The sequence below is a fragment of the Anas platyrhynchos genome, chromosome 6 (genome assembly GCF_047663525.1).
Source record: "Anas platyrhynchos isolate ZD024472 breed Pekin duck chromosome 6, IASCAAS_PekinDuck_T2T, whole genome shotgun sequence".
Lineage (NCBI taxonomy): Eukaryota > Metazoa > Chordata > Aves > Anseriformes > Anatidae > Anas > Anas platyrhynchos.
The window spans coordinates 6,866,664-6,890,350 of NC_092592.1; the positions used below are offsets into that span (position 1 = coordinate 6,866,664).

General features: G+C 58.0%; 1 protein-coding gene across 2 annotated transcripts; it reads left to right on the plus strand.

The window, feature by feature from the left end:
* The first annotated feature begins 314 nt into the window (after positions 1-314).
* Positions 315-23,620, plus strand: ADAMTS14 (ADAM metallopeptidase with thrombospondin type 1 motif 14). Of its 2 annotated transcripts, none has more exons than XM_038181705.2 (22): positions 315-608; positions 878-1,308; positions 5,678-5,813; positions 6,291-6,487; positions 11,131-11,214; positions 12,451-12,607; positions 14,666-14,771; positions 14,905-15,048; positions 15,368-15,500; positions 15,648-15,761; positions 16,118-16,266; positions 16,369-16,544; positions 16,917-17,050; positions 17,263-17,386; positions 17,570-17,653; positions 17,896-18,059; positions 18,425-18,593; positions 19,432-19,564; positions 20,154-20,361; positions 20,450-20,576; positions 20,820-20,930; positions 21,249-23,620. In XM_038181705.2, exons 1-22 carry the CDS (start codon positions 536-538, stop codon positions 21,548-21,550), a joined length of 3,456 nt encoding a protein of 1,151 aa, XP_038037633.2. In that variant the 5' UTR covers positions 315-535; the 3' UTR covers positions 21,551-23,620. The 2 variants fall into 2 exon arrangements, with proteins under 2 accessions (XP_038037633.2, XP_038037635.2); XM_038181707.2 differs by having other exon boundaries at positions 12,451-12,598.
* The last annotated feature ends 67 nt before the right edge of the window (positions 23,621-23,687 follow it).

Consider the following 23,687-nt stretch of genomic DNA (forward strand, 5'->3'; position numbering starts at 1 on the left):
CTTTTCTTCTTTTTGCTTCACTTTTTTTTTTTCTTTTTTTTTTTTTTTTTTCTCTCCACTTTTTCCTGCTTTTTCAACTTTCGCTTCGCTTTCTTTTTGCTCCACTTTTTCACGCTTCGCTTTTCTTCCGCGTCACCTCACTTTTATTTTTTTGGCCTCACTTTTTTTTTTCTTGATTTTTTTTTTCTTCCTTTTTTTTCCTATTTTTTTTTCTCTTCCCTCTCCCCCTTCCCCTCCCTCCTTTCCTCCCCTCCTCTCCCCCCCCTTTACCTCGCCCCTCTGCCCACCCCTTCCCCAGGCCCCACCCCCGCCCCTCCCCGCTGCGCGCACGGCCGCGGGCGCGCAGCGCGGCGCCGCCCGTCCCCATTCCCGTCCCCGTTCCCGTCCCCGTTCCCTTTCCCGTTCCCATTCCCGTTCCCCGGAGGCTCCGGGCGGCCCCGGGCGGCGGCGGCGGCGGCGGGGGCGGCGCGGGGGGAGGCGGGCACCGTTCCCCGCCCGCCCCGCATCCCGCCCGCCCCGCAGCCGCCGGCCCCCGATGGATTATCTGCGGCTGGTGCTCTCCTGCCTCGTCCCCCTGCACGGCTGCTTGGCCGCCGCCGGTGCCCCAGGTAGAGCCGGGAGGGGGGCTGGGGAGGGGGTTTCGGAGGCGGGGGGCGAGCACCGGGTCCTGCCCGGCCGGGGAAGGGGCGAGGAGGTGGGCAGGGGGCGGCTGGGTTGGCAGCGGAGAGGGTGGGAGCAGGGGGACGCGGTGGGGTTTGCGCTTGGGTTCTCCCCAAGAGCCCTCTCCATCCATCCATCCGTCCATCCAACCATCCATCCATCCATCCATCCGTCCGTCCATCCATCCATCCATCCGTCTGTCCATCTGTCCCCGCAGAGCTCCTGCTGTCCGGCAAGCTGAGCGAGTATGGCGTGATCGTGCCCTTCAGCGCCGATTGCCGGGGCCGCTTCCTCTCGCACGTGGTGTCCGGCGGCGCGGCGGTGGCCAGGGCGGCCGAAGCCACCTGCCCCCCGTCCCCGTCCCCATCCCCGTCCCGCCGCCGCGTCCCCCGCGACGCCCTGCATGGGTCCCCGCGGCGCGGCGGGGCCGCCGGCCGCTCGCTCTACTTCAACGTCACCGTCTTCGGCAAGGAGCTGCACCTCCGCCTGCGGCCCAACCTGCGCCTCGTGCCGCCGGGCGCCGTGGCCGAGTGGCAGGAGGACTTCGGGGTGCTCTTCCGAGAGCCCCTCCGCCACCGCTGCCTCTTCACCGGGGACGTCACCGGCATGCCCGGCGCCGCCGTGGCCATCAGCAACTGCGACGGGCTGGTAAGCTCGAGGCCGGTGGGTCGGGTCGCTCGAGGCGAGGATCTCAAGGTGTGGGGTTTGGAGATGCTGCGCAGAAATGTTGGGTACCACCGCGGGGAGATGGGTGATGCTGCCTCCTCCCCACTCGCCCCTTGGTGGCTTTTTCCACGCCTCCCGCTTCTTAACCAAAGCAGGGTGAGCTCCTGCTTCCTCCAAGCATCTTTTTGGGGAGCACCGTGGTGTTTATGGCTATAGCTCATGTGTTTGGAGCTTTCAGGGCAGGCTGCATTCCCTCTTCATCCCCAGCCTCCGACCTGCCCGTGGGGTTCCTATTTTTGATGCACTTTAAAAACTTGTCCTTATCTTTTTATATCTCGAATCACTGCTCTTCAAACTTCCTTTGAGCCAATTTAGCCCGATTCAGTCCTCATTTTCCATGACAGTGCTTGCTATTTTCTCCCGGTATTGCTTCCCAGGTTACTATTTGGTTGCTCTAAACTTATTTCGCTCCCCCCCCCCCCTTTCTTTTTTTATTGTTTTATTCTGGCAGTTCCTCAGCTGTTTTTGGCTGCTAGCACAAACAATTTGGCATTCCTTTCTTTTTATACAGCGCGTGGTGTTACTATACAAGCAGAAATGATAGAGCAGCAGGGCTAGAAATAAATATTTCGCATACATCCAGCAGCTTATTTTTTGCCAGCAATTTTAGCTCATCATCCACAATTTTGGAAGCCTCTCCTTTGAGTCTGACGAGGCTGGGAAATTGCAGAAAATTCTCCGTGACCCAGATCTTGCTGGGGCTGGTGAATTTGGACACACTTGAAAGCTTTGGAGATATTTCCGATGACTCCGGCAAGCTACCAGTAGCGCTGCCTCTGCATTGGGAATTGGGTTTGTAATGCAGGTTGCATGCAAATGCAATTCCTGGTGGCACGGCGAGCGTGGGGATGGTGGGATTTGGGGGCTGTATCCACCTCGAGCATCTTTTGCTTTTCCAGTCTCGGGATGGCGCGCGTGGGAGGCGCGGGACCGCTCTGTTCTGGTTGGGCAGCGTGCTCTGGGACACTGCAAATGTGTACACAGAGAGATTATGTTGTGTATAAACAGGCACTGAGATTATAAATAACGAGAAAAAAAAAAAACATTTCTTGAAAAAGACAGTGCAAATTAAGCCTTTCCTAAATCCACATTTAGCCATGTAATGACCTGATTTTTATTTTTTTTTGTAATTTTTTTTGGAGATGCCAAGCCCACGGCACCTTTCCTGCCTGCTGTTTGCCGCAGGCACCCACGCGTGCAAATCTGCCTTTTTTCCTGCGAGCGGGGTGGGAAGATGCTGTCCTCCAAAACACGGCTTCAGAGCTGGTCCAAGCCACCGAATTCCTAAACGCTAAAACAGCGCTCGGCAGAAAGTCTCCCCCAGCAGACGCATCTCCCTGCAGGCAACCCGGCTTTCCTCTAGCAGCGTGTGGCCGGACTCGAGCTGGGGCTGCCGTGACTTTCATGGGGAGAAGAATTCGGAGCAATCGGGGTTGCGCTGTCGGCAGCGGGGCGCCTGCCAGCTTTGTGTTTTCTCTGCCCTTCGTTGCACATCTCGCATCCTTTGCTGGGGAGGAAGGGCAAAGAATTATTCTGGTTATTTTCTACAGCCACCGTGCTTGTGTTTTGCTCCCTGCAGTCATTCATCCTGAACCGAAGCCACAAACCCTACAGATAATGTTTTCTGACCCCATTTCCCTGGGATGGGGTGGCAGCAGGAGCCTTGGGGAGCAGCAGTTAATGGAGGACGGCTCCGTGCCCCTGCCCAAAGCCCCTCTCCTCGTGTGACCCCTGGCTGCAAAGGGTGTGGAGCATGGTGTGCGTTCATGCAGTGCCGCTTTCTGGGACTTTTTGTCCAAATTAAGTGTGAAGCGCATAGGAAAAATCCATATGCACGTCTCTGCTCCCCCCTTCTCCACGCTGTTTGCTTCTCTGGCTGAGCCTAGTGGGGTTTATTAATTTTTCCACGGTTTGGCTGCAGGGAGGCGTCAGAATTTCCTGAGGTCCCGGGGGACCTTTTACCCCTTGGGGTCGGGGAGGAGCTGCTGGGGGCATCCCCGTGGCTTGTGGGGTGCTCGTGGGTCCCGGTGGCACGAGGCCAGCTCCTTTCTGCCATCGCTGGAAAAAAGCCTTCACCCTCTGTGTGCTGGCAGAGGTGCCGGTGCTGGCTTTTCTTCCCGCAAAACGAACCTTTTCCCTTTTCCCTGGTGGAAGGTGGGAAGCAGGGGGAGCGCCGGGGTGGCAGCGGGGAAGCTGGCGCCCATCGGTGGGAAATGCTCGGCGCGCTGAGGCGTGCGCAATCCCAGCGTGTTTGCGATGCCTGGGGAGGCTGCCCGGGGCTCTGCCCTCCGAGTTTTATTTCAAGGAGAGGGTGCCTGGCTTGCCTCCCTTTGTGGGGTAACCTCGGCAGCTCCTGTTGGTGGAGGGGAAGGTGTGAAATTGGGTGGCAAAACGCCTTTTTTTGCTGTTGGCAGCCTCGGTGGGGCAGGTGGATGCCTGAAATGAGAGCTTCCCCTTTTACATCTATGGGGAACGGGTGCTGTAAAACCCCATGCCCAAAACCTCAGGGGCTGCAGGCAGCAAGGAGAAGCATGATAATAGCTGAGAAGCTGCATTTCTTTGAAAGGTGATGTGCAAATTCAGATTTTTGGGGGGTAAAACTGCAGTTTTTGGAGCCTCTGCCCAACTGTTGCTGGACCTGGCCGGCGGGCTGGCTCCCCTCGGGTCCGTCTTGGTTTGCCTGGTGCTCCTGGCTCCCGGTTGAGCCCGAGATGCTCGTCTCGGGGTGCTGGGGTGGGCTCTGGTCACGTCCTGCCCTGGTGGCCTTGGGGTCCCCCCCGTGTCCCCTGGGGCAGCCGGCCTGGACGTGTGGCAGGCAGGGCCTGAGGTGCACGTGTCAGGCGCATCGGGCCCGGCACGGCCGAGCGTGGCGAAATTCCTCCTGAAGGAGGAAAAAAATACCCAAACCTGCTTTCCAGAGGAGTTCAGCAGCTAATAAAACTGAAGTGGAGCAGGAAATTTGACGAAGCGTGCCGCAGCCAGGTTGGCTGGTGCCACGGCGAGCGTGGGGACGTGAGGGGGACCGGGTGGCTCAGGGGGAGCCTGCTGTTGGCAGAGCCCAGCCCCATGCAGCACGTCTCCAAATCGTTATTTGATGAAAAGAGCCGTGCCAACAACCCTGATGAGTACTCCAGTAGGTAGGTACGGCGGGAGGCTTTGCTCTAGGAATGCATCCATACGTCCTGCTGCGCTTTCCAGGCAGGGATTCAACAGCAGGCAGCCCTGGAGCAGCAACCAGGCGCCTGTGCGATGGGTGCCAGCAAATTCAGCGCCGATGGCCCCGTCCCACCTTGTCCTCAGAGCTCCCAAAACCATCGGGCTGGAGGTGCTGCCTGCGCCACGGAGCGCTCGGGCCGACGGCCAGGCAGGTTTTGTGGGAGCTCGGCGTTAATTAGGAGCACTTGGTAGCCAGGACAGTGTTTCCAATGGTGTTTGCCATCTCATTCATCTTCCCCTGGTCCGGGAGGTAGTGGGACTCGTAACGCTTTCCAGCTTCTGGGCTGAAGGGATTCCCCTGCGCTCATTTCCAAACGCTTCACGGGCAAAGATGAGTATTTATTTTCATTCCTCCCTGCTGCGATCGCAGTCAGTAGCACCGGCCAGACGGCCACGTTCCTTCCTGGTGGCATCTGGATGTGGCTTGGGGACAGGGACGTGTGTGGGGAGAGCTGGGTGGGAGCCTGTGACCACTGGCTTTGAGAAGGAGGCAGAGGAACCTCTGGCTGATGGGAAGGGAAGGAGCTTCAGAGCCATAGAAAGGAGATAACTCCAAGTGTGGTCAGGTTTTTTTGGTTGGTTTTCCCCTCTTCTTTTTTTTTTCCTCCCCATCTATGGAAGAAATTAAGGTTCATCGTGTGTGAATCTTGTAATTCTGCCCAGTGCACGCGGTGACTTTTGGCTGGCGCCTCAAGCTGGTTTGGGCAAGGTGGAGGCATCGGGCATCTTTGTAGGATGGCTCTCCCGAACGGTGCAGTGGTCGAACAAACCCGCTTAGCCCCGAAACAGCAAGCTCACCCCGTGAATCACAGAATTAACATGATGTAACGTCCAAAATTACTGCTCGTGGTGTCCAACCGTGTGGTGAGACAGCTCCGCAGCTAGGAGATGTGGGGTAGCGATGGTTTCTCGTGGGCTTTTGACCTTAAACCAGCACGGTGGGGCAGCAGCAGGACATTCTGTTTATTTGGGATGACTTTCCTCTTCCTTGCCCCAAGTACGCATGTGTACCCACGCATACAAAAAAAAAAAAACAACCCCTTTTTCCCCTTTTTTCCTCTGTTTTATTGTGCAGGCCGGGCTGATTCGGACGGACAGCACCGAGTTCTTCATCGAGCCGCTGGAGCGGGGGCAGCAGGAGACGGAGGCGCGCGGCAGGGCCCACGTGGTGTACCGCCGCTCCGCCATCCGGCAGCACCTCCGCGCCGAAGGTAGGGCCTTCAGCTCGTCTCCGCCAATTAACCTGGCAATTAGCAAGCCTTCCCTGTGGTTTTGACTTTTCCCAAACGGGCTCGTTGCTTTGGAAGCATCACAGATGGAATTGCGGTGCTGTTTTCCGCAATTTGCAAAGTCCTCGGCTGTGCCAGGATGGGGGGTGCTCCAGGAAGGTGCCCCCCAACCACCTTGTCTCTATCCTGCGAGGGCTTGCCCGTCCCCCAGCACCATGAGCTTCTTTTTGGCTTTGCAACACTTCCTCAACTCATTCTGGGGGTAGTTTGGGGCTTTTCCAGGCCATTTGAGTCTCCTTAAGTGGAGTCAACCACCAGCAGCATGTGTTCCCCACGTCCTCTCCACCACCTCCTCTGGGGCCAGCCAGTCACTTCGTGCCATGTTCAGCCCCAAAATCACTGCAGGGTCCATGTCGGGTCTCCTCAACTCTTCTTTTTCTCCTTCTGCCTCCCTTTTAGTGCCCGGGGTGCGGGTGGGCGAGCTCCCCAACTCCCTGGAGCTGCTGGAGGAGCGGCTGGGCGAGGCGGAGCGCAAGAGGCGTCACGCCAGGAAGGACGACTACAACATCGAGGTCCTGCTGGCGGTGGACGACTCGGTGGTGCGCTTCCACGGGAAGGAGCACGTCCAGAACTACGTCCTCACCCTCATGAACATCGTAAGGCTTTCCTCGGGGGGGATCGGCGAGGGGTTGGGGGCTAACTGACCTCCAGGGCACCTCCTCTTTCTGATGTCGCCATCTCTCACGTTGTCCCAGGGGAGGTTTGGAGTGGGTGTCGGGAAGAATTTCTTTGTGGAGAGGGTGGGTAGGCGTTGGGATGGGTTGTGGTGGGCCCCTTGTCCCCGTGGGTGTCCCAGAGATGCGTGGACATGGCTCGAAGGGGTGTGCGTTAGTGGTGGGACTCATTGGGTTGGGCTGGTGTTGGGCTTGGTGGCCCTGAAGGTCTCCTCCAACTTATATCTCCCTGTGAGCGTGCGGCCGAGATCTCAGCGAGTTTTGGGAAGGAGGTTGGTGCCTTCCACTCCTCTGTTTTGAAAGGTCCCCATCTGTTGAGGAGGATTGTTCAGGTTTGCAGGAGAAATCTGCGCGCCAGATGGGTCCCAGCGAGAAATTCCTGCAAAGCCAAGCCCCGTCCTCTCCCAGCTGCTGTCCCCGCGGGGCAGAGGTGCACGAGCGTGGCTGCTCTCCAGGGTTACCTCGAGTGGCTTCCTCGGGGAATGCTGCGCAATAGCAAACGGGGTCCTCAGAAACTGGGAAGGGAGATAAAAAAAAAAAAAATACTTTTTTTTTTTTTGGTGCTTTGGACCTTTTTTTTTGAGGTTTAGTTCTCTATGCTTTGTCCTCTGCTCTATTTTTATTTTTAGTTCCCTTTCGCGTGGCCATGGGAAGTGTTAGAAAGGTGCAGCCAGCTCCGAAATAACTGAGCTAGGAGGATGCTTTTGCTTTTCTTTTTTTTTTTTGTTTTATTTTGCTTTTTTTTTTTGCTCTCCTGCTTGTTTTGGCAGCGTTTCTGCCCTGGCAGGCAGGCCTTGAGCCGCAGTGCCAGTGGCGGAGGGTGAATTATCCACGCGAGGGGTGAGGATTGGCTGCTTTGCCACCTTGTAGAAGAGGTATGAGCCTGTCTGCCCTGCTGCTAGGGCAACCCCAAGTGTTTTCTTTTTCACGTGGCCAGCCCCAAACACACAGAAGGAATCGGAGCAGTGGCTGCTTTTAAAAAGCTGATGCCTTGGCTGCAGCTCTGTGATCTCCAGTGCTGCTGGTGCGAGGTCCTGCAGGTGGGCAGGGCAGTGGGAAAGCCGCTCTCTCCCAGGGCTTCTGAAATTCTGGCACCGTATTCACAAATCCACTTTTGGAACGTTTTTTTTTTGTTTCTCATTAACTCATCCTGCAAGCGGGAGGTGCCCCAGGGTCCCCGGCCTGACCCGGGGCCCTTCCCGCGTTTCGGGTGCCGGAGATGAGCTCATTGCCCTTTCCCACCGGGGGCCGGGCGGAGCGCCTGGGGGCTGCCAGCTCGCATCAAAAGGCCATTTTTCAGCCGCATTTCATGCTTTAGAGGCAGCGCTTTTCAGGGAGGGAATGCGCGGGGTGCCGGCTGCTCAGATAAAGGCAGCGCCGGGGATTTTAGTGAATTAAACAACGAGGGGGGGGGGGAAGCAATGTCAAGAAAGAGAGGGGGAAAAAAACAACAGGATAATGCAGAGAAATGCCTCCCCGAAGCTGGGTTGGGTGGGAGCGGGAGTTGCCCCAGTAAACCAGGGTGATTAAAAGCCCAGCCACGGGAAATGTGATTTTGGGGAGCAGAATGTGTCAGCTCCCTGTCTTGCTGGGGTTCCTACTGCTCGTCCCGACGCTCTCGAGGCTTGGGGTGGCCCCGTGGAGGGGGCAAGGCTGAGCTGTGGGCTTGGAGGAGCTTGCACCAAGCGGTGGTGGAGCTGGGAGGTCCTGGGTGGGCTGGGGCTGGCGCGGAGGCTGGAGGTGCCCGACAGAGCACGTTTCATTCCAAAACCACAGCCTCGCTCCAAAGCCGCCAGCCTGGCTGGGCAAAATGGGCTCAGACAGCGTGGTTTGGGGCAAACGTCGGGATCCCGCAGTCCTTGTAGGGCTTTGTCGTCTTCACGTCCACGCGGCGCACACAAGTTCCTCTCCCCTGCGGTCTCCGTGGGACCTCTTTGCACCCAGTGGGGTTTCTCCCACCAGCACAGCCGGGTGCCGGGGCCATCCCCGGAATTTGGGGAACAGCACGGAGGTGTTTTCCCATTGTTTCGGGTTACTAAGGAAACCCCATGAGTCAGATCCAGGCTGCGACTTGTGTGCTCCCTCCGGCGCATTGGGAGGTTCATTGTTTGCAAGTGAAAAAAAGTGTTGCCGAGACCCCACGTATGATAGCTTTTGGGGAAAAAGCGAGCCTCCTGCTTTATTTTTAACCTGGGGTTACCTAACTCTGGGGCTAAACCGGTGGAGATTTTCTTTCCTCCCTGTGGAGCTTGCAAAATAAAATAAAAGTCTGCTCCACGAGCCGCCTCCTTGCTAGCCATGTAATAACAACAAAAAATACCTCTGGTGTTGTTCTTACACATGCATGCACTTTTGCCCCCCCCTACTCCCTGCCCCGAATATCGGCTGGTGTGGTTGCTGCTGTGCTTTTGGGACAGCGCAGCCTGTCGCGTAGGGGCACGCAGAGGGAAGGAGGGGGATCAGGGGAAGCCGAAGATGACTTGGCTGCGCTGCCCGCGAGATCTGGGATTTTGTAAATGTCAGCTATTCTGCTCGTCTGGCAAATTCTTCTCGTGCTCTCGTTTTGTTTGCCTTCCCTCAAGAGCGGGGAAGTCTAGACGGCCGCGCTGCGCTTCGCCGCGGGGAGCGGGTGCCTGCCCTGGGCTCGGCACACGGCGGGGTCTCCGCTCTCCTCTCCCTTGCCATTGCCCCCTGGGGTCCTGTGGGCCGGCTTTGGTGCCCCGACACGCGGCTAGGCTGGGCTTTTAAAACATTTTCTGCCCTGTTTCTCTGCTCAGTGAAATCGGAGAGCATTCTTTGGCAGCGGACGGCGATGCAGAGGCCGGGCATCTGACGGCGTTAGATAAGGGGCTCTGTGCACCATCTGTCCCTCCAGCGGCGGTCTGCTGAGCGGGGGCTTGCTGCAGGGATTTTCTTCGAAGGCATTGACTTGCTAATGGCATCCGCAGAGGGCAGGGGGACTCGTGCCAACCCCTTCTTCCTCCCTGCTCCGAAATGCTCTCTTGCGGGAGGGGTTGCAGGAACAAGCCCCGGCCGCCTCCGTCGGTGGTTAAGCAACCAGAAAGCCTTGGGCAGTCTGCTTCCACGGCTGCTTCCTGAATTATCTGCAAAGGTCACCGCAGAGCTGGCATCTGGGGGGCACAGAGCCCTCGGTGCCGTGCCGAGGGGCTGCAAACACCTGGGTAGATCCCTTGCCTTCAGACAGCGGGCACCTGTCTAGGGCTTTACCTCTTTATTTCTCTCGGCTGTTTTGCCGCGTTCAAGATGGGGCAGGGTCAGGGCTGGGGGCACCTCTCTGCACAGCCCCGAGCGGCTGTCACGCGGCGGCGTTAATGCTGGCTCTCCATGGGTTTAGGAAAGGACTGACTCGGGCTTTCAGACAGAAGCCTGGCCTGTCAATCGTGGCTCTCATAAAGCTCTCAGGTCGCCTGGAAAATCCCAGCCTCGGGTCCGCGCCGCATCTGCGTCAGTTGTCACAGGCAGGGCCCTCTGTTTCAAGTGTAAGCTTAAAAAAAAAAATAGAAAAGGGGGAAAAAAAAAGCTGTAAATCTGGCTTATAAACATCATGTTCTAGTCTGGAAAGCTGTGGCAGAGCCAAGGGAAATCATTTTCCCCACATCGCTTTTGGGGTGATGGGGCAGGGCGCCGTTGGGTCCTCCTTTGGGAACAAGGGGAGGTGAGCTCTGAATTTTGAGTTTAAAAAATGAATGAAAAAATCCTTTTTGTGGCACTTACAGAGGGTGGGGGAAAAGCCACCCTTTCAGACTTTGTTCTTCCTGAAGCACAGAAAAAGAAGGCTGTAACTCATGATTTCCTTTGCAGAGCAGCAGATGCTGGTGTCCATGGCACTGACTCACGAGCCCTCCCTGCTCCTCTGCTTCTCCTGTGGATTTCTCCTGGGGGTTTTTGAGGTGCTGGGTCAAACTTGACTCACTGCCGCAACTGAGTAATGCCCTTGCTTTGATAAGATCTCTCGCCTCTCCCTGAAAAGCCTTTTTTTTTTTCCCTTCCCACCAACTTCAAGGACATTAAAAGCCCAAGGGTTTCCTTCTATCCAACGAGTTCGTCCTCTCAGGGGGGCAAAGGCTCGCTGTGAGGTGCTCCTGGTGGAGGAGGTCCCCAGGGGGAAGGCTCTTGACAGGCCCAGGGATGTCCCTGGCCATCCGAGCCACCGATTGCTGGGAAATTTCGCTTATTCAGACTTGGCTGGTTTGCTTTGTGGTCTTTTCGAGAGCAACAAGAAGCAAAGCAGCTGGGCTGGGAGGAGGGAGGCGACGCGCTCTCTGCACCTGGTCTTGGGAGGTCTTGGGACGTGGGAGAGGAATGAGAGAGCGGGCCCGGGCCTCGGACCCCCGCCAGCTCTGCCTCCCAGTGTTTTGCTTTAAAAACCCCAAAAGGTGATTATTTTAACCCATTCTTCTTCCAGCAGAGCGCAGGAGTGGGGAGCTGGTGGGAGGATGCTGAGCACGGAGGACAGGAGGGAGAAGCGGCTGCAGGCACCGGCCTGCTTCGGGGCTGTGAAGGCCGTGAGCTGCCCTCTGCTTTGCTTTTTTTTTCCCCCTCAGGTGGATGAAATTTATCACGACGAGTCCCTGGGCGTTCACATCAACATCGTGCTGGTCAGGATGATCATGGTGGGATACCGCCAGGTAAGGTATCTCGTGTCCCAGCAGCCCTGCCCGGCTGTCCTGCAGCCCTGGGGCATCACTGTAGGATTTAGCGGTTGGAATGGGCTGGGCAGAGTGAGCACGGGGACGTTTCTCCTGGTTTCTCAGGTTGCTTTCTGTTTTTAAGGCTCTTTTGAGCGTGGCAGCCAAAAGATTTTCTGTGCAGCAGCACAGTTTGCTATAGGTTTTGTGGCAAGCTCCCGCACCACGTGAATTGCTCCGGCAAGAATATTAATGAGTCCAACACGGTCACATCTGTGTGTGGTCCACAAAGCAGCCCCAAGAGGTCTTGGAGGAAAAGCCCTGCTTGTTTCTGCTTGGCCAGGAAAAAAAAAAAACAAGCGCATCCTAGAGACCCAGCGATGGCTCTCAGGAGCAGGGGGATAAAACAGAGGCAGGCTCATTTGGGGAGATTCCTGGCAGACCGGGAACGTCCTCTCCATGCACAAAAGCCAGCAGCGTGCCTGGCTTCCTCCCAGCCCCGTCCGTGCTCAGGGCCGGGGGATGATGTATGGAGGGGAAGGGATTCGGAGCGGTGGGGTTGCGGCCAACAACCGGAGGGATGAGGACTCGAGGGCTCTGTTCAGGATGATTTAATCCTCCCGAAACCCTGCACTGGAGGCAGCTGGCGTGTCCGGCTCTGTCGTTGTTTAGGTTCAGGGGGTGACGTGGGAGCGATGTGCAGATGTTGGGATCCAGGCAGGATCCCAGCTTACTGCCGCTCGTCTCTGATGCTTCCTGAGCGCGTCCTGGAGAATGACACGGTGCAGAGAGCACAGCCCGCTCTGCTTCAGCGCTTATTTCTGGTCACTGCAGAGCTTGCCACCTGTCTCAGAAAGCCCTCTGGTTGGGCATTTTGTCTCCTATCCCCATGGAAAAATCCCCGTGGCTTCCATTTACAGGCCGTGGAGAGGGCAGAGCCCTTCCTGCCCGCCAGGAGAGCTCCAGCTGGGGCTGTGAGGTGCAGCTCAGCCCTTGGGAGGCTGTCGTCAGCACCTCTGCAAAATGCCCATCGTGAAGAAAAATAGATGAAAATCTATTTCTAAATCTCTCTCTTTCTAAATCTATCTCTAAAACAGCCCTGGAGCACCTCCACCTGCTGGGTCAAGCTCTGTCGTAGTCAGGATGCTCTCTGCTTTCCAGCGCATCCAGGTGGTGGATTTAAAAATATAACAATATTTTTATTTTTATTTTTATTTTTTTTGTTCCTGCACGCAGTCAGTCAGCCTGATAGAGCGAGGGAACCCATCCCGCAGCTTGGAGCAGGTCTGCCGCTGGGCTCACTCGCAGCAGCGCTCCGACCCGGAGCACGCCGAGCACCACGACCACGCCGTGTTCCTCACCAGGCAAGATTTTGGTCCCGCAGGTATGCAAGGTACTGTATTTATTGCCATCAGGTACGTGCAGTTTGCTGGGGGAAGGCCAGCAAGGGGAGAGGATTTCTCGCAAGCACAGGCTGCTGATTGGCCAGCAGGGGCTAGGAAAAAGCCATAAAAATGGGTGTTTTTTGTGTGGAGCAGAAGAAACGCAGAATTAATCCAGGACATCCACCTCAATGGATAAAAGAGCATCCTTATTCCTTGTGCGCCAGTCCTCCCCTTGTCCCAAAGTGCCCTAAGCAGTTTAAAAATGGTGTGAAAAAAGCTGGAATAGCAAAGGGAGCCCACTGGAAGGTGGTGTTGGCCATGCAGAAGCAGAGGAGCCTCCTGCTCTGGCCCCGGTGGCTCCAGCAGCCACCCTGCCAGCTGCCCACCTTGGGTGGATGCTGCTTTGGGAGCTTCGTCTTGGTGCCATGAGGCACCCTGGCTGACAGACCAGTTTTTATTCCATTTTTTCTAGAACCTTTCTGGCCAGGTGACTGTGCCTGAAAGCACTGGCGAGAGGAGCTTTTCTGGCACGTTGGCAGGAGGGAGGGAGCCAAAATGCCCATCCCTGGGTGCTCAGGGACACAGCTCGTGCCTCCCTCCCCGTGCCGGTGACAGCGTCAGGTGAAGCCGGGCGCGCGGCCGTGCGGAGCGCCACGGTTCGCAGCCTCCCTCTTCTCTGTTGCCGAGCCAAGCCGAGCCCCGGGGAGCTTATAAAAACCTCCCGGTGTTGGCAGCAGCTCTCGGCATGGATGGGAGCAGCGGTGGCCAGCACTGAGTAATCTTGGAAAGCTGATGCAATCCTGGCTTTTGGAGCGGAGAGGAGCCGGAGGGCGCGAAGCCGAGGCTGAGCCGCGCCGCCCTCGCACGTGGGCTCTGCTTTTCCAAGATAAATGCTGCTGGGTGGCGGGCAGGTGGTGGTAAATGCCCAATTCCCCTCGGCTGAGTGAGGGGAGCGCCGTGTCCCTCTGCAGAAGGCACATCTGGAGATCTTTCTGGCCTCCTCTGACGGATAATTTTGCAAGGTGTAATTTGTTGCGCCTCTGTCATGCGTGGTTGGCCCCGGAGCGTGCCCAGGTGGGAGAAATGGTCAGAGGGGCTGCAAGCAGGTGGAAAATATCCGTGCAGAAGAAGGAAATGCGTGTGGAGGAAGCGGGAGACTGGTTTGTGTCTGGCTGATAAAGCGAGGACATCAGCATGTCCTCACTTCTACGCCTGATACGTGTGTGCAGGCGGGTCTGGTCTGTGTCAATTGAGTATTTTTCAGGTAATTCTCATCGTTGTTCTCCCCTTTACCTCTTCCACTTCTCACCACGTCTTAATTATGAGAGGCAGTGCCTGCCCTCCGGAGCCACCAACCTCTCTGTGTTCCCCTGCCCCGTTTCACTGCCAGACACCGACAGCCTCCTGGGTTGGGAATTTATCCCCTTCTCACTCCAGACAAAATACGCTCGCTCTCCTACAGAAAACTTTCCACATCGCTGCTCTTTCTTGTGGAAAGTTTAATGGAAAAAAAAAAATCCTTTAAAACGATTTACCCAGGATTTGACTCGTTACTGTGTGGTTAAACCCAATTACCTGAGTCTTGCTCCCAAGCTCCTACTTTGACTTTTGCTCTCCTTTTGACTGCGGTGTCCGTGGAGCACACGATTTGGGGGAGCAGTCGCTGTCTGAGAGCTGGCTTGCTGTGTCAAGTATGTCTCTTTGCCCACTTGAATGTGGGGAAGAGGAAAACCAACCCCTTTCTAGGAAAACTACGAGCACCTTTAGGTGACGGTCCTGTTTGAGGGTGACCAGCTCTGTGTGCACCCCTGGCTGGGTTTTGGGCACCAGCCTAACTCTACGGGGCCACCGAGTGCCGAGGTGTGTGCTGGAGGTGCAGCTCTGTGCCTGAGCTCCTGCTGCAAGCTTCTGGCACGGTTGGGTTCCCTTGGCTTGTGTTCCCAGGGACCTGCCCGTGGACTGCCACTGGCTCAGCTCTTGCTTATCACTGTGTTTATTGATTTCTGCCTCTCTCAAAAGCTTTATCTCTCCTCTCCTCCTCTCTCCTTCCTCCTCTCTCTCTCCAGGCTACGCGCCGGTGACGGGGATGTGCCACCCGCTCCGCAGCTGCACCCTCAACCACGAGGACGGCTTCTCCTCCGCCTTCGTGGTCGCCCACGAGACCGGCCACGTGTAGGTGACAGGGACAGAGCTATTACCATGCAAATGCTTGACCCAAGCAGCTTTTTGCACCCCTTTCTGCCCAAAAGGCTCGGTGCAAAGCCACGGCCCGCGGGAAACCTGGCTCGCTGGCTTTTTCCAACAGGTTGGGCATGGAGCACGATGGCCAAGGCAACCGGTGCGCCGACGAGACCAGTATGGGGAGCATCATGGCACCACTGGTGCAGGCTGCCTTCCACCGCTACCACTGGTCCCGCTGCAGCAAGCAGGAGCTCAACCGCTACATCCAGTAGGTCACCTTCAACTCCTCCTCCTCTCCCGTGGCGTGACCGTGCCAGGCCCTTAGGCTACCCATTATTTTTTTTTTTTTTTGTGCTGCATAAAGGCCGTAGAAACACACAGAGTGGTTTTGTGTGTCGGGGGGGGTGTGCGGAGTAGCAGGAAACCCCGAAGACAGAGCAGGTCATCGGGTTGCTCTTGGCTGCTGGTGTGCAAACTTGTTGAGCTGGAGCTCAGAGAATTGGGATTTTGTAATATCTGGGTTTGGAGAGAGGGCTGGGGGTGAGGGAAGGAGCGAAACCCCCCAGATCTCTGCCCCCATCCAACAGTTCCTACGACTGCCTTCTGGACGACCCCTTTGAGCACCAGTGGCCCGTGCTCCCCGAGCTGCCGGGCATCAACTACTCCATGGACGAGCAGTGCCGTTTCGATTTCGGCGTGGGCTACAAAACCTGCACGGCAGTGAGTACAGCCCCTGCCCTGCTGGTATCGCCCCAGCCTGCACCCCCCAGGAGCTTTGAGCCTTCTCCTGCCCTGGGAGAAGGCTCTCCATGGGGTAGGACGGGTGCTGGGAGCCCCACCACCCCCCGTGTCCCGTTGGCTTTGCAGTTCCGCACCTTCGACCCCTGCAAGCAGCTGTGGTGCAGCCACCCGGACAACCCCTACTTCTGCAAGACCAAGAAGGGGCCTCCCTTGGATGGCACCGAGTGCTCCTCGGGCAAGGTACTGGCCATGCCTCTGGTGTCGGGGGGTGTTTGGCTTTCCACCCCCTCGCCGTGGCTTTTTGGCATCTCCCCTGCTTGAAGAAGTAGCGTTATGCCCCATTTTCCACTCTGGTTGCCCAGCGTGGCTGTGCTCGGGCGAGGACCTTGTTCTTCTGAGCCATCTGCCCTTGCTGATGACTAAATGAATGCGGAAGGACTTGCAGCTTCAGAGAACGGGGAATGGGAAGCCAGGAGATGTGGAAAGCTGAATGTTGGGTGCAAATGAAGCCCAGGATCTCAAAAATGTGGTGTTACAGAAGGAATCAAAGGTTCTGCTTGTAGACCTGAGCCACCCCTCTTTCTCCTCTCTTCCAGTGGTGCTTCAAGGGCCACTGCATCTGGAAGACGTCGGAGCAGCTGTACAGCCAGGATGGTGGCTGGAGCTCCTGGTCCAAGTTCGGCTCCTGCTCCAGGACCTGCGGCGGCGGCGTGCGCTCCCGCAGCCGGAGCTGCACCGACCCGCCGTACGTGTGGCTTCCAGCGTGCTGGGCGAAGCTGGAGATGCACCGTGCTTGAGCAGCATCCCCACCCCAGTGCTCTCGTAACGCCCTCGTTTTATTTTCTAGTCCTGCTTATGGTGGGCGCCACTGCCCAGGAGCCACCTATGAGCACCAAGTGTGCAACAGCGAGGAGTGCCCGGGGCCCTACGAGGATTTCCGTGCCCAGCAGTGCTCCAAGCGCAACTCCTACTACACCCACGACAACAGCAAGCACGCGTGGCTGCCCTACGAGCATCACGACGGTGAGTGGTAGTGGCTCCTCCAGGACCTGCTGTAGGGTGCTGTTATACCTAGACGTGCGCCTCCCTTCCACCTTCTTGGTGCTCTCACCCAAAAAGCCATCGGTAGCCTTGCCTGCCGGAAGAAACCGTGCTGGTGGCAGGTGCTTTGGGTTGGTGGCTATGCCACACGTGCAGAATTTTGGGTTGTAGAAACCTCCAGAGCTGGAAACAATCATCCAGTGTCAAGCAGCCAGGTCCCGGACATCTCTTTTGGAGTCTGGCTGTGCTCACGGGCACCAGCTGAGACAGGTTTCTATTTTCGCCCAGCCTAATGCATCTCAGCAAACGTTTTTCATTTTTTTTTTTCTCCCTGTGCCTTGTGTTCTGCCCCAGATGCCCAGAAGTGCGAGCTGATCTGCCAGTCCGAGGGGACGGGGGACGTGGTGTTCATGAACCAGGTTGTTCACGACGGTACCAGGTGCAGCTACCGGGACCCCTACAGCATCTGTGTCCGGGGCGAGTGCGTGGTAAGGAGCTGACCCTGCCCAGGAGAGAGGGCACACCTCATACCTTCCCTTCGCCCAACGCTTTTTGGGGTTGGAGACGTGGATTTGAGCCCGGAGACCCAACCGATGTGCAGCCAGGCACATGGTGGTGGTGGAGATGTGGGGAGCAAGCACTGCAGAGCCGTGCCGTGGGGACGTAATCCCTCTTTGCCTTCTCTCCCCTCGGGTGACAGCACGTCGGCTGCGACAAGGAGGTGGGCTCCCTGAAGCAGGAGGACAAGTGCGGGGTCTGCGGCGGGGACAACTCCCACTGCCGGACGGTGAAGGGCACCTTGGCCAAGACCCCCAAGCAGCAGGGTGAGGAGGTTGTGCTCGATCGTAGCCCTGCCTGCGAGTGGGGGCAGCGGGACGGGGACCCCCGGAGCCACCTCTGTCCCACGGCAGCATGACGAGGAGGTGGCATCCAGGGGGACCAAACCACCTGCCCCGCTGCTCCTCTGAAAGCTTTCTCTTTCCGTCCTCCCCTCTCATCCCTTTCAGTGGGTCTTCTGAAGATGTTTGAGATTCCTGCTGGGGCGAGGCACGTGCAGATAGAAGAGATGGAGCCGGCATCCCACAGCATCGGTGAGTCCTGCTGGGGTGGCTTTCCTCAGCCTGGGCTGAGTGCTGGGGAGGTGGGGAGCCACGTGGAGGTGGCATCCTGCCCTGCTCCCTGCTCAGCTCTCTTCACCTCTCCCTCAGCTGACTCTCAGCCCTTTTCCAACTATTCCCACCCAGAGGCTTTTATTTGGGTCATTCAGACACTTCAGAGGTGGTGATCGGAGGAGAAGTAGTTGCAATATTGACTTTTTTTTTTTTTTCTCCAGCTGTTAAGAATCAAGCTACGGGTAACTTCATCCTTAATGCCAAGGGCAAAGAAGCCAAAAGCAAAGCGTTCATTGAGATGGGCTTGGAGTGGGAATATACCATTGAAGATGGCAAGGAGAGCCTGAAAACCAGCGGCCCTCTGCACGAAGCCATCAGCGTTTTGGTAAGTGGCTGACACATCCTCTGGGACCATCGGGGACAACCACTGCCCAACGGGACAGGGCGGGGAGATGGTCTGGGGTGGGATGGGGGGGGTGCGGGAGGATTTTGAGGAAGGGCGTTTTAATCCAGATCTCATTTATTTGGGGATTTTGGGAGTCAGAGGGCACGCAGCTCAAGGCTGGGGTTGGGAAATTTGGGCAGCATCTTTCTTTGCAGCTGGAGAGGTGAGTTCCCAAAGGGTAGGCTGTGTGTTCAGAGCCCACCTAACCGTGCTGGAGGTGGTAACGGGGTTTGTTGCGCCTTCTGTTTCCCTTCCTCTCTCCCACGGCCTCATTCCCTGCCTCTGCTTGTCCTCTGTGCCACCAGGTCGTCCCTCGGGAGGAGGAGGAGTCGCGAAGCAGCCTGATGTACAGGTACATCATCCACGAGGACCTGCTGCCGATGATCGGGAACAACAACGTGCTGCTGGAGGAGATGGACTCCTACGAGTGGGCCCTCAAGAGCTGGTCTCAGTGCTCCAAGGCGTGCGGAGGAGGTACTTTTCCCCTCGTGGGAGGCTCCGGGGGGCTCTTGGGAGGTTGTTTGGGTGTCAGGCAGTGCCTGAGCCCTTCGGGGCATCTCTGTAGCAGTCACTTTTGGTTTAAGGCAGCAGCGGGTTCAGTTTGGGCCATGGAGCAGCATCTTGCAGGTGATCAAAACCTGCGTGGAATGAGGCAGAGCCAGCAGGAGGTGCTGAGAGGGAGGGCGGGTGCATTTATTTCCCCTGGGTTTTTCCTCCTCCTGCCACAAGGCTGGTGAAGGAGCAGAGCGAGTAAACCACGGCTCCGTGCTGAAATAAATGAGAAGGTTTAAGCAGGCTGTGCTGGCTCGCGCCTTGCCGCTCCTGGCGTGGCTGCTGGAAGATTCTGGGACGCGCAGAGATGGGAACCGAGCCCTCGCTTGCTCCGCTGGCCGTGCTGCAGCGGGGCTGTCCCGCGGGGTGACAGACAGTTCACGTTTTACGCTAGCTTAGCCCTGATCTGCTCCACTCCTGGGCAAGCGTCGTTGGGTTGGCAGAGCGCAGCAGTGCGTTGGCCGTGCTTGCCGTGCGCTGATTGTTCCTCCTGGCTGCAGAAACGCAGCTGTGCTCCTTCAGTTTCCCCCAAAACACACCCAGTTCTGGGGGAGGTCTTGAGTTTGCTTAGCCTTCGCAGCCCCTCTCTGTGCGTGCACCCCGGGGGGGTCCAGCACCCCTCAGAGCATCCTCGGCAAGCCTGGGTGAAGCGCTGCGGTGCGCTGGGGTCCCACGGGAGCTCCGAGGACCCATCTGATGGGGGTGCAGGGGGCTGGGGAGCCTTGTGGGACCCCTCAGTGCCCACACCCCGCTCCCCCAGGCATCCAGTACACCAAGTATGGCTGCCGGCGGAAGAGCGACAACCGCATGGTGCACAGGAACCTGTGCGACAACGGCAAGAAGCCCAAGCCCATCCGCCGGCGGTGCAACCCGCAGGAGTGCTCCCAGCCTGCGTAAGTCCCCCTGGATGGGTGGGTGGGTGGGTGGGTGGGTGGATGGGTGGTTGGGTTGTTGGGTGAATGGTTGGGTGATTGGGTGGGTGAGTGGGTGGATGGGTTGGTTGGGTGGGTGGTTGGGTGGTTGGTTGGGTGGGTGGATGGTTGGGTGAATGGTTGGGTGGTTGGGTGGGTGAGTGGGTGGATGGGTTGGGTGGGTGGATGGGTTGGGTGAATGGGTGAGTGGTTGGGTGGGTGGGTGGATGGGTGGTTGGGTTGTTGGGTGAATGGTTGGGTGGTTGGATGGATGAGTGGTTGGGTGGTTGGATGGATGAGTGGTTGGGTGGTTGGATGGATAGGTGGTTGGTTGGGTGGGTAGTTGGTTGGGTGGATGGATGGGTCGGATAGGTGGCTGGTTGGGTGGCTGGTTGGGTGGATGGATGGGTGGATGGATGGGTTGGTTGGGTGGATGGGTGGGTTGTTTGGGTGCCTGGTTGTGTGGCTGTTTACCTGCTCCCGTCCCCCCTCACTGAACAATTTGGGGCTGAACAGCGGCGAGCAGGGGCTTCTCCCGCCCTGCCACTAACACTGCCCCTGACCCTTGCAGCTGGGTGGCCGAGGAGTGGGGCGCCTGCAGCAAGTCCTGCGGCAAGCTGGGGCTGCAGGCGCGGGCCGTGCAGTGCGTGCAGCGCCTGCGGGACGGCACCAACCGCACCCTGCACGCCAAGTACTGCAGCGGCGAGCGGCCGGAGACACGCCGGCCCTGCGGCCGCCTGCCCTGCCCGGCGCAGTGGAGGACAGGAGCCTGGTCGCAGGTGAGCTGCCTGGGGCCCTGGGGACCCTTCCCAGCCACCGGGGTGTCCCCAGAGCCGTCACCCACACGGTTTCTCTCCCCCTGGGCAGTGCTCGGCCAGCTGTGGGGACGGCGTGCAGCAGCGGCAGGTGGTCTGCAAGGGCAGTGAGAGCGGTGGGCGCTGCCACGGGGACAAGCCGGAGGCTGTCCGGGGCTGCCACGTGTCCGTCTGTCCGGGTGAGAGCGGTGGCACCGGGGGGTATGGGGGACCTGGCCTTGTTGTGTGCCCCCAAGGCATGTGGATTTTATTTTGGGTGGCCATCCCAAAAAGGATCCCCGAGGGACCTTGTGTCTTTAAAAAAAAAAAAAAAAAATCTATGTAAAAAGAACAACAAAACACCCAAACCACGCTTTTAATCCATTTTGAGTGCCCGCAGCCTGACCCACGGTGTCCCCGCTGACCCAGCGCTCTCTCCGCAGGGAAGCCCTCCAGCATCACGGCCAGCACCGACACCAGCGACCACGTCACGCCCGGAGGGCAGTGGGTGCCCCAGGAGGGGCCCAAAAACCCCGTTAGCAAGATCTCCCCCAGTAAGTGTCCGAGGGTGAGAACTGGTCCTCATTCACTGCCTCCTTACCAGCCCCTGTGTGACCCCCTGCAATCTCCCGTGGGGGTGTTTTGGGGGTAGGATGCGTCCCGCAGCCCCCTTGGGCTGAATCTGACCCTCGGCTGCCTCATCCTGCCCGGCTGTGGCGCACAGCCCGGCGCTCGGTTGCCACCTCGTGGAGCTGGGGACCCACCACACTGCCCTCTGCCTTTCCCTGGGCACTGGCCTTGAACCTTTTTCCACCTCTGCCCCTGCGTGCTCGCTGATGCTCGCTCTCCGCTCTGTCCCCGTCCCTCTCCAGGGGAGCCCTGCCTCGGGGACAAGTCCATCTTCTGCCAGATGGAGGTCCTGGCCCGCTACTGCTCCATCCCCGGCTACAACAAGCTGTGCTGCGAGTCCTGCGGCAAGAAAGCCTCCGTCACCGCCTCGCCTCCTGGTACCCCCCACAGCTCCCCCGCAGGAACCCCCGGCCCCACTTCCCCGCTGCCCCCTGGCTCCCCAGGGCCGGGGGCACCTGGGGTGGGTGCCACCGCCGGGACCCCAGCCCCAAGCGAGCCATCGGAGGGGACACAGGGCGAGGGCAGGGGCCATGCAGCCAGGTAACCCCTCCGGGACCCCCTGGCCACGTGGAGCCTTCCTCCTCCCTCCTCCTCCCTCTCCATCTCCCCCTCTCTTTCCCCTCGCTTCCAGCAGTGGTTTTCACAGGCAGCCGGGTTTGGAGACAACCTGGCTCACCCCGAAATTCCTGGGAAAACCGCTGTTTCCCCGTGATTTTTATTCCCCTTCCCTGCTGTGGCACTTTTTTGGCAGTGCCGCAGGGATGAAGAAAGAAAAAGGTCAAAAGGAGTAAAAAGCAGCTCGGCTGCAGGACGGGCCTCTTACCTCTGCAGGTGGCTGGGAGCCACCAGCCACTGCCTTTCCAGGTGCTAAACGGGGGGCTTTAATGTTGCCTTTTCCTCTCCCCACAAGCAGGAGCACAAAATAGGATGGGGAGGAGGACCCTGGCTCCCCGGCCAGCCCCTGCCTCCTGCAGGACCCGCCTCGCGTTGCCGGAGCGCTTGGCACGGTGCTTGTGGCGCCCCAGCTTTGGGGTAGGAGCTGGGGTCTCCTTCAAAAACCTCTTTTCTGAGACCTCTTCTACGAGGACCAACCGTAGCACGAGCAATAAGGACAAGGCCAAAGACCAGAAACAGGGTTTACACAATGCCTGTCACCCGACGGTGACTTTTTTAGCCAGTACTGCCCGTGGCCAGCTTTGTACTAACACCAGCTCCCAGCGTCCCCATGACCAAAACCCCAATCTTTTCTCCCTTGTGTCCAGTGTCTGTAGGGCACCAAGACGTTGTGGGGTCCCGTGGGGAAAGCTAGGAAGCCCCGATGCCAGGAGGAACGCCGCTGTGCCCATGGCATCACGCTGGGCTCAGCTCTAAGGGGTTAGGGTTCCTCTGCGGGTGGGAGCTGCCCTCTCGCCCCCCAAACTTTTGTTTTACAGTGGGAGAGGGGGGGTGAGTAATGCCCTTAAAACATTGTGCCGAGTACTAAATATATGCACAGCACTTTGGGAGCACAGGAGGCGTTGAGCATCTTCCCTCTTGTGGCCGGAGGAGAGGTGGCAGACAGGGTTTTATTTCGGTGCTCGGGTTCCAGGAAGGAAACCCATGCATTGTGTGCACGGGGCACGGAGAGCTGCAGGAGGCTGCCAGCTCCTCTGTGCTCTTCCTTTTCCCCCCTTTCCAGTAACCGGGCTGTGATCCAGCAGGGTTGTGGTGCTGTGTGCGCCCACACCTGGTCTCCAGGGCGCGTTGGCGAGGTGGCCAGGGGTGCTGGCAGCCTTTAGGATGCGCAGGCAGGGTGCTGCGCCCACAGCAGGTGCGTGGTCAGAAGGTGTTTGAGGTCAGGGCAGCTCAGAGGAACTCAAATGATCCCAAAAGGGCCGAAGAGACGTGGAGAGGCTCCTCCTGCCCCCCATCACCTCTGAGTCGAGGCTGGATGAGCATTGCTCTGAACAGCACCCGCACCGCTGCCCGTAGGCATGAATCGGGCACGGCACGGGGCCACGTGTCGAGCCAAGCACCCGGCACACCTCGCCGTGGGACGCGGACAGAGCGGGGTGCACCCCACCCTGCCCCTTTTTGCAGCTCCCTCCGCCGGGAGGGGCAGCATTTATTTATTGTGCCAAAGATAACGCTTCGCTTCGGGCGCCGTCTGCGCTCCCCGGAGCATCCCCACCCCGTGCAGAGCCCGGCGGGAGGCTGCACGGACCTCTCCCGCTGCCTGGGTGCCCTGAAAAAAAATTACCAGCTGTGCTCCCCTGGTCGGTGCTGTCCTGGGCATTAGGGCTTTCTTGCAGTAGTTTTTGCAGTGGTTCATTGCTGTAGGGCGGAGGGGGTCGGTGCCTTGTTTTTTTGGGGCGCTCGGTGCCGCAGAGGGGACAAGGTTTTGGCACAGGGGTGCTGCCCCCACGCCCCTCGTACCCCAGCAGCTCCTGCTCCCTCCCGCGCTGCCACCAGCGATGCGATGTGTAAAGTTTTGTACATACCAGATTCAGAGCTTTTTAACTTTTAATATTTATTAATTTCGTTGGGTTCGCCTTTTTTTTTTTTTTTTTTTTTTTTGGAACTCTAACATAATGTTTAAAAAAAAAAAAGAAAAAGAAGAGAAAAATGCACACCACTCTCTGTTTCTGTTGATTTACTTGGGGTGTAGGTGGGGGAATAATTTATGAGCGTGCGACCTGCAT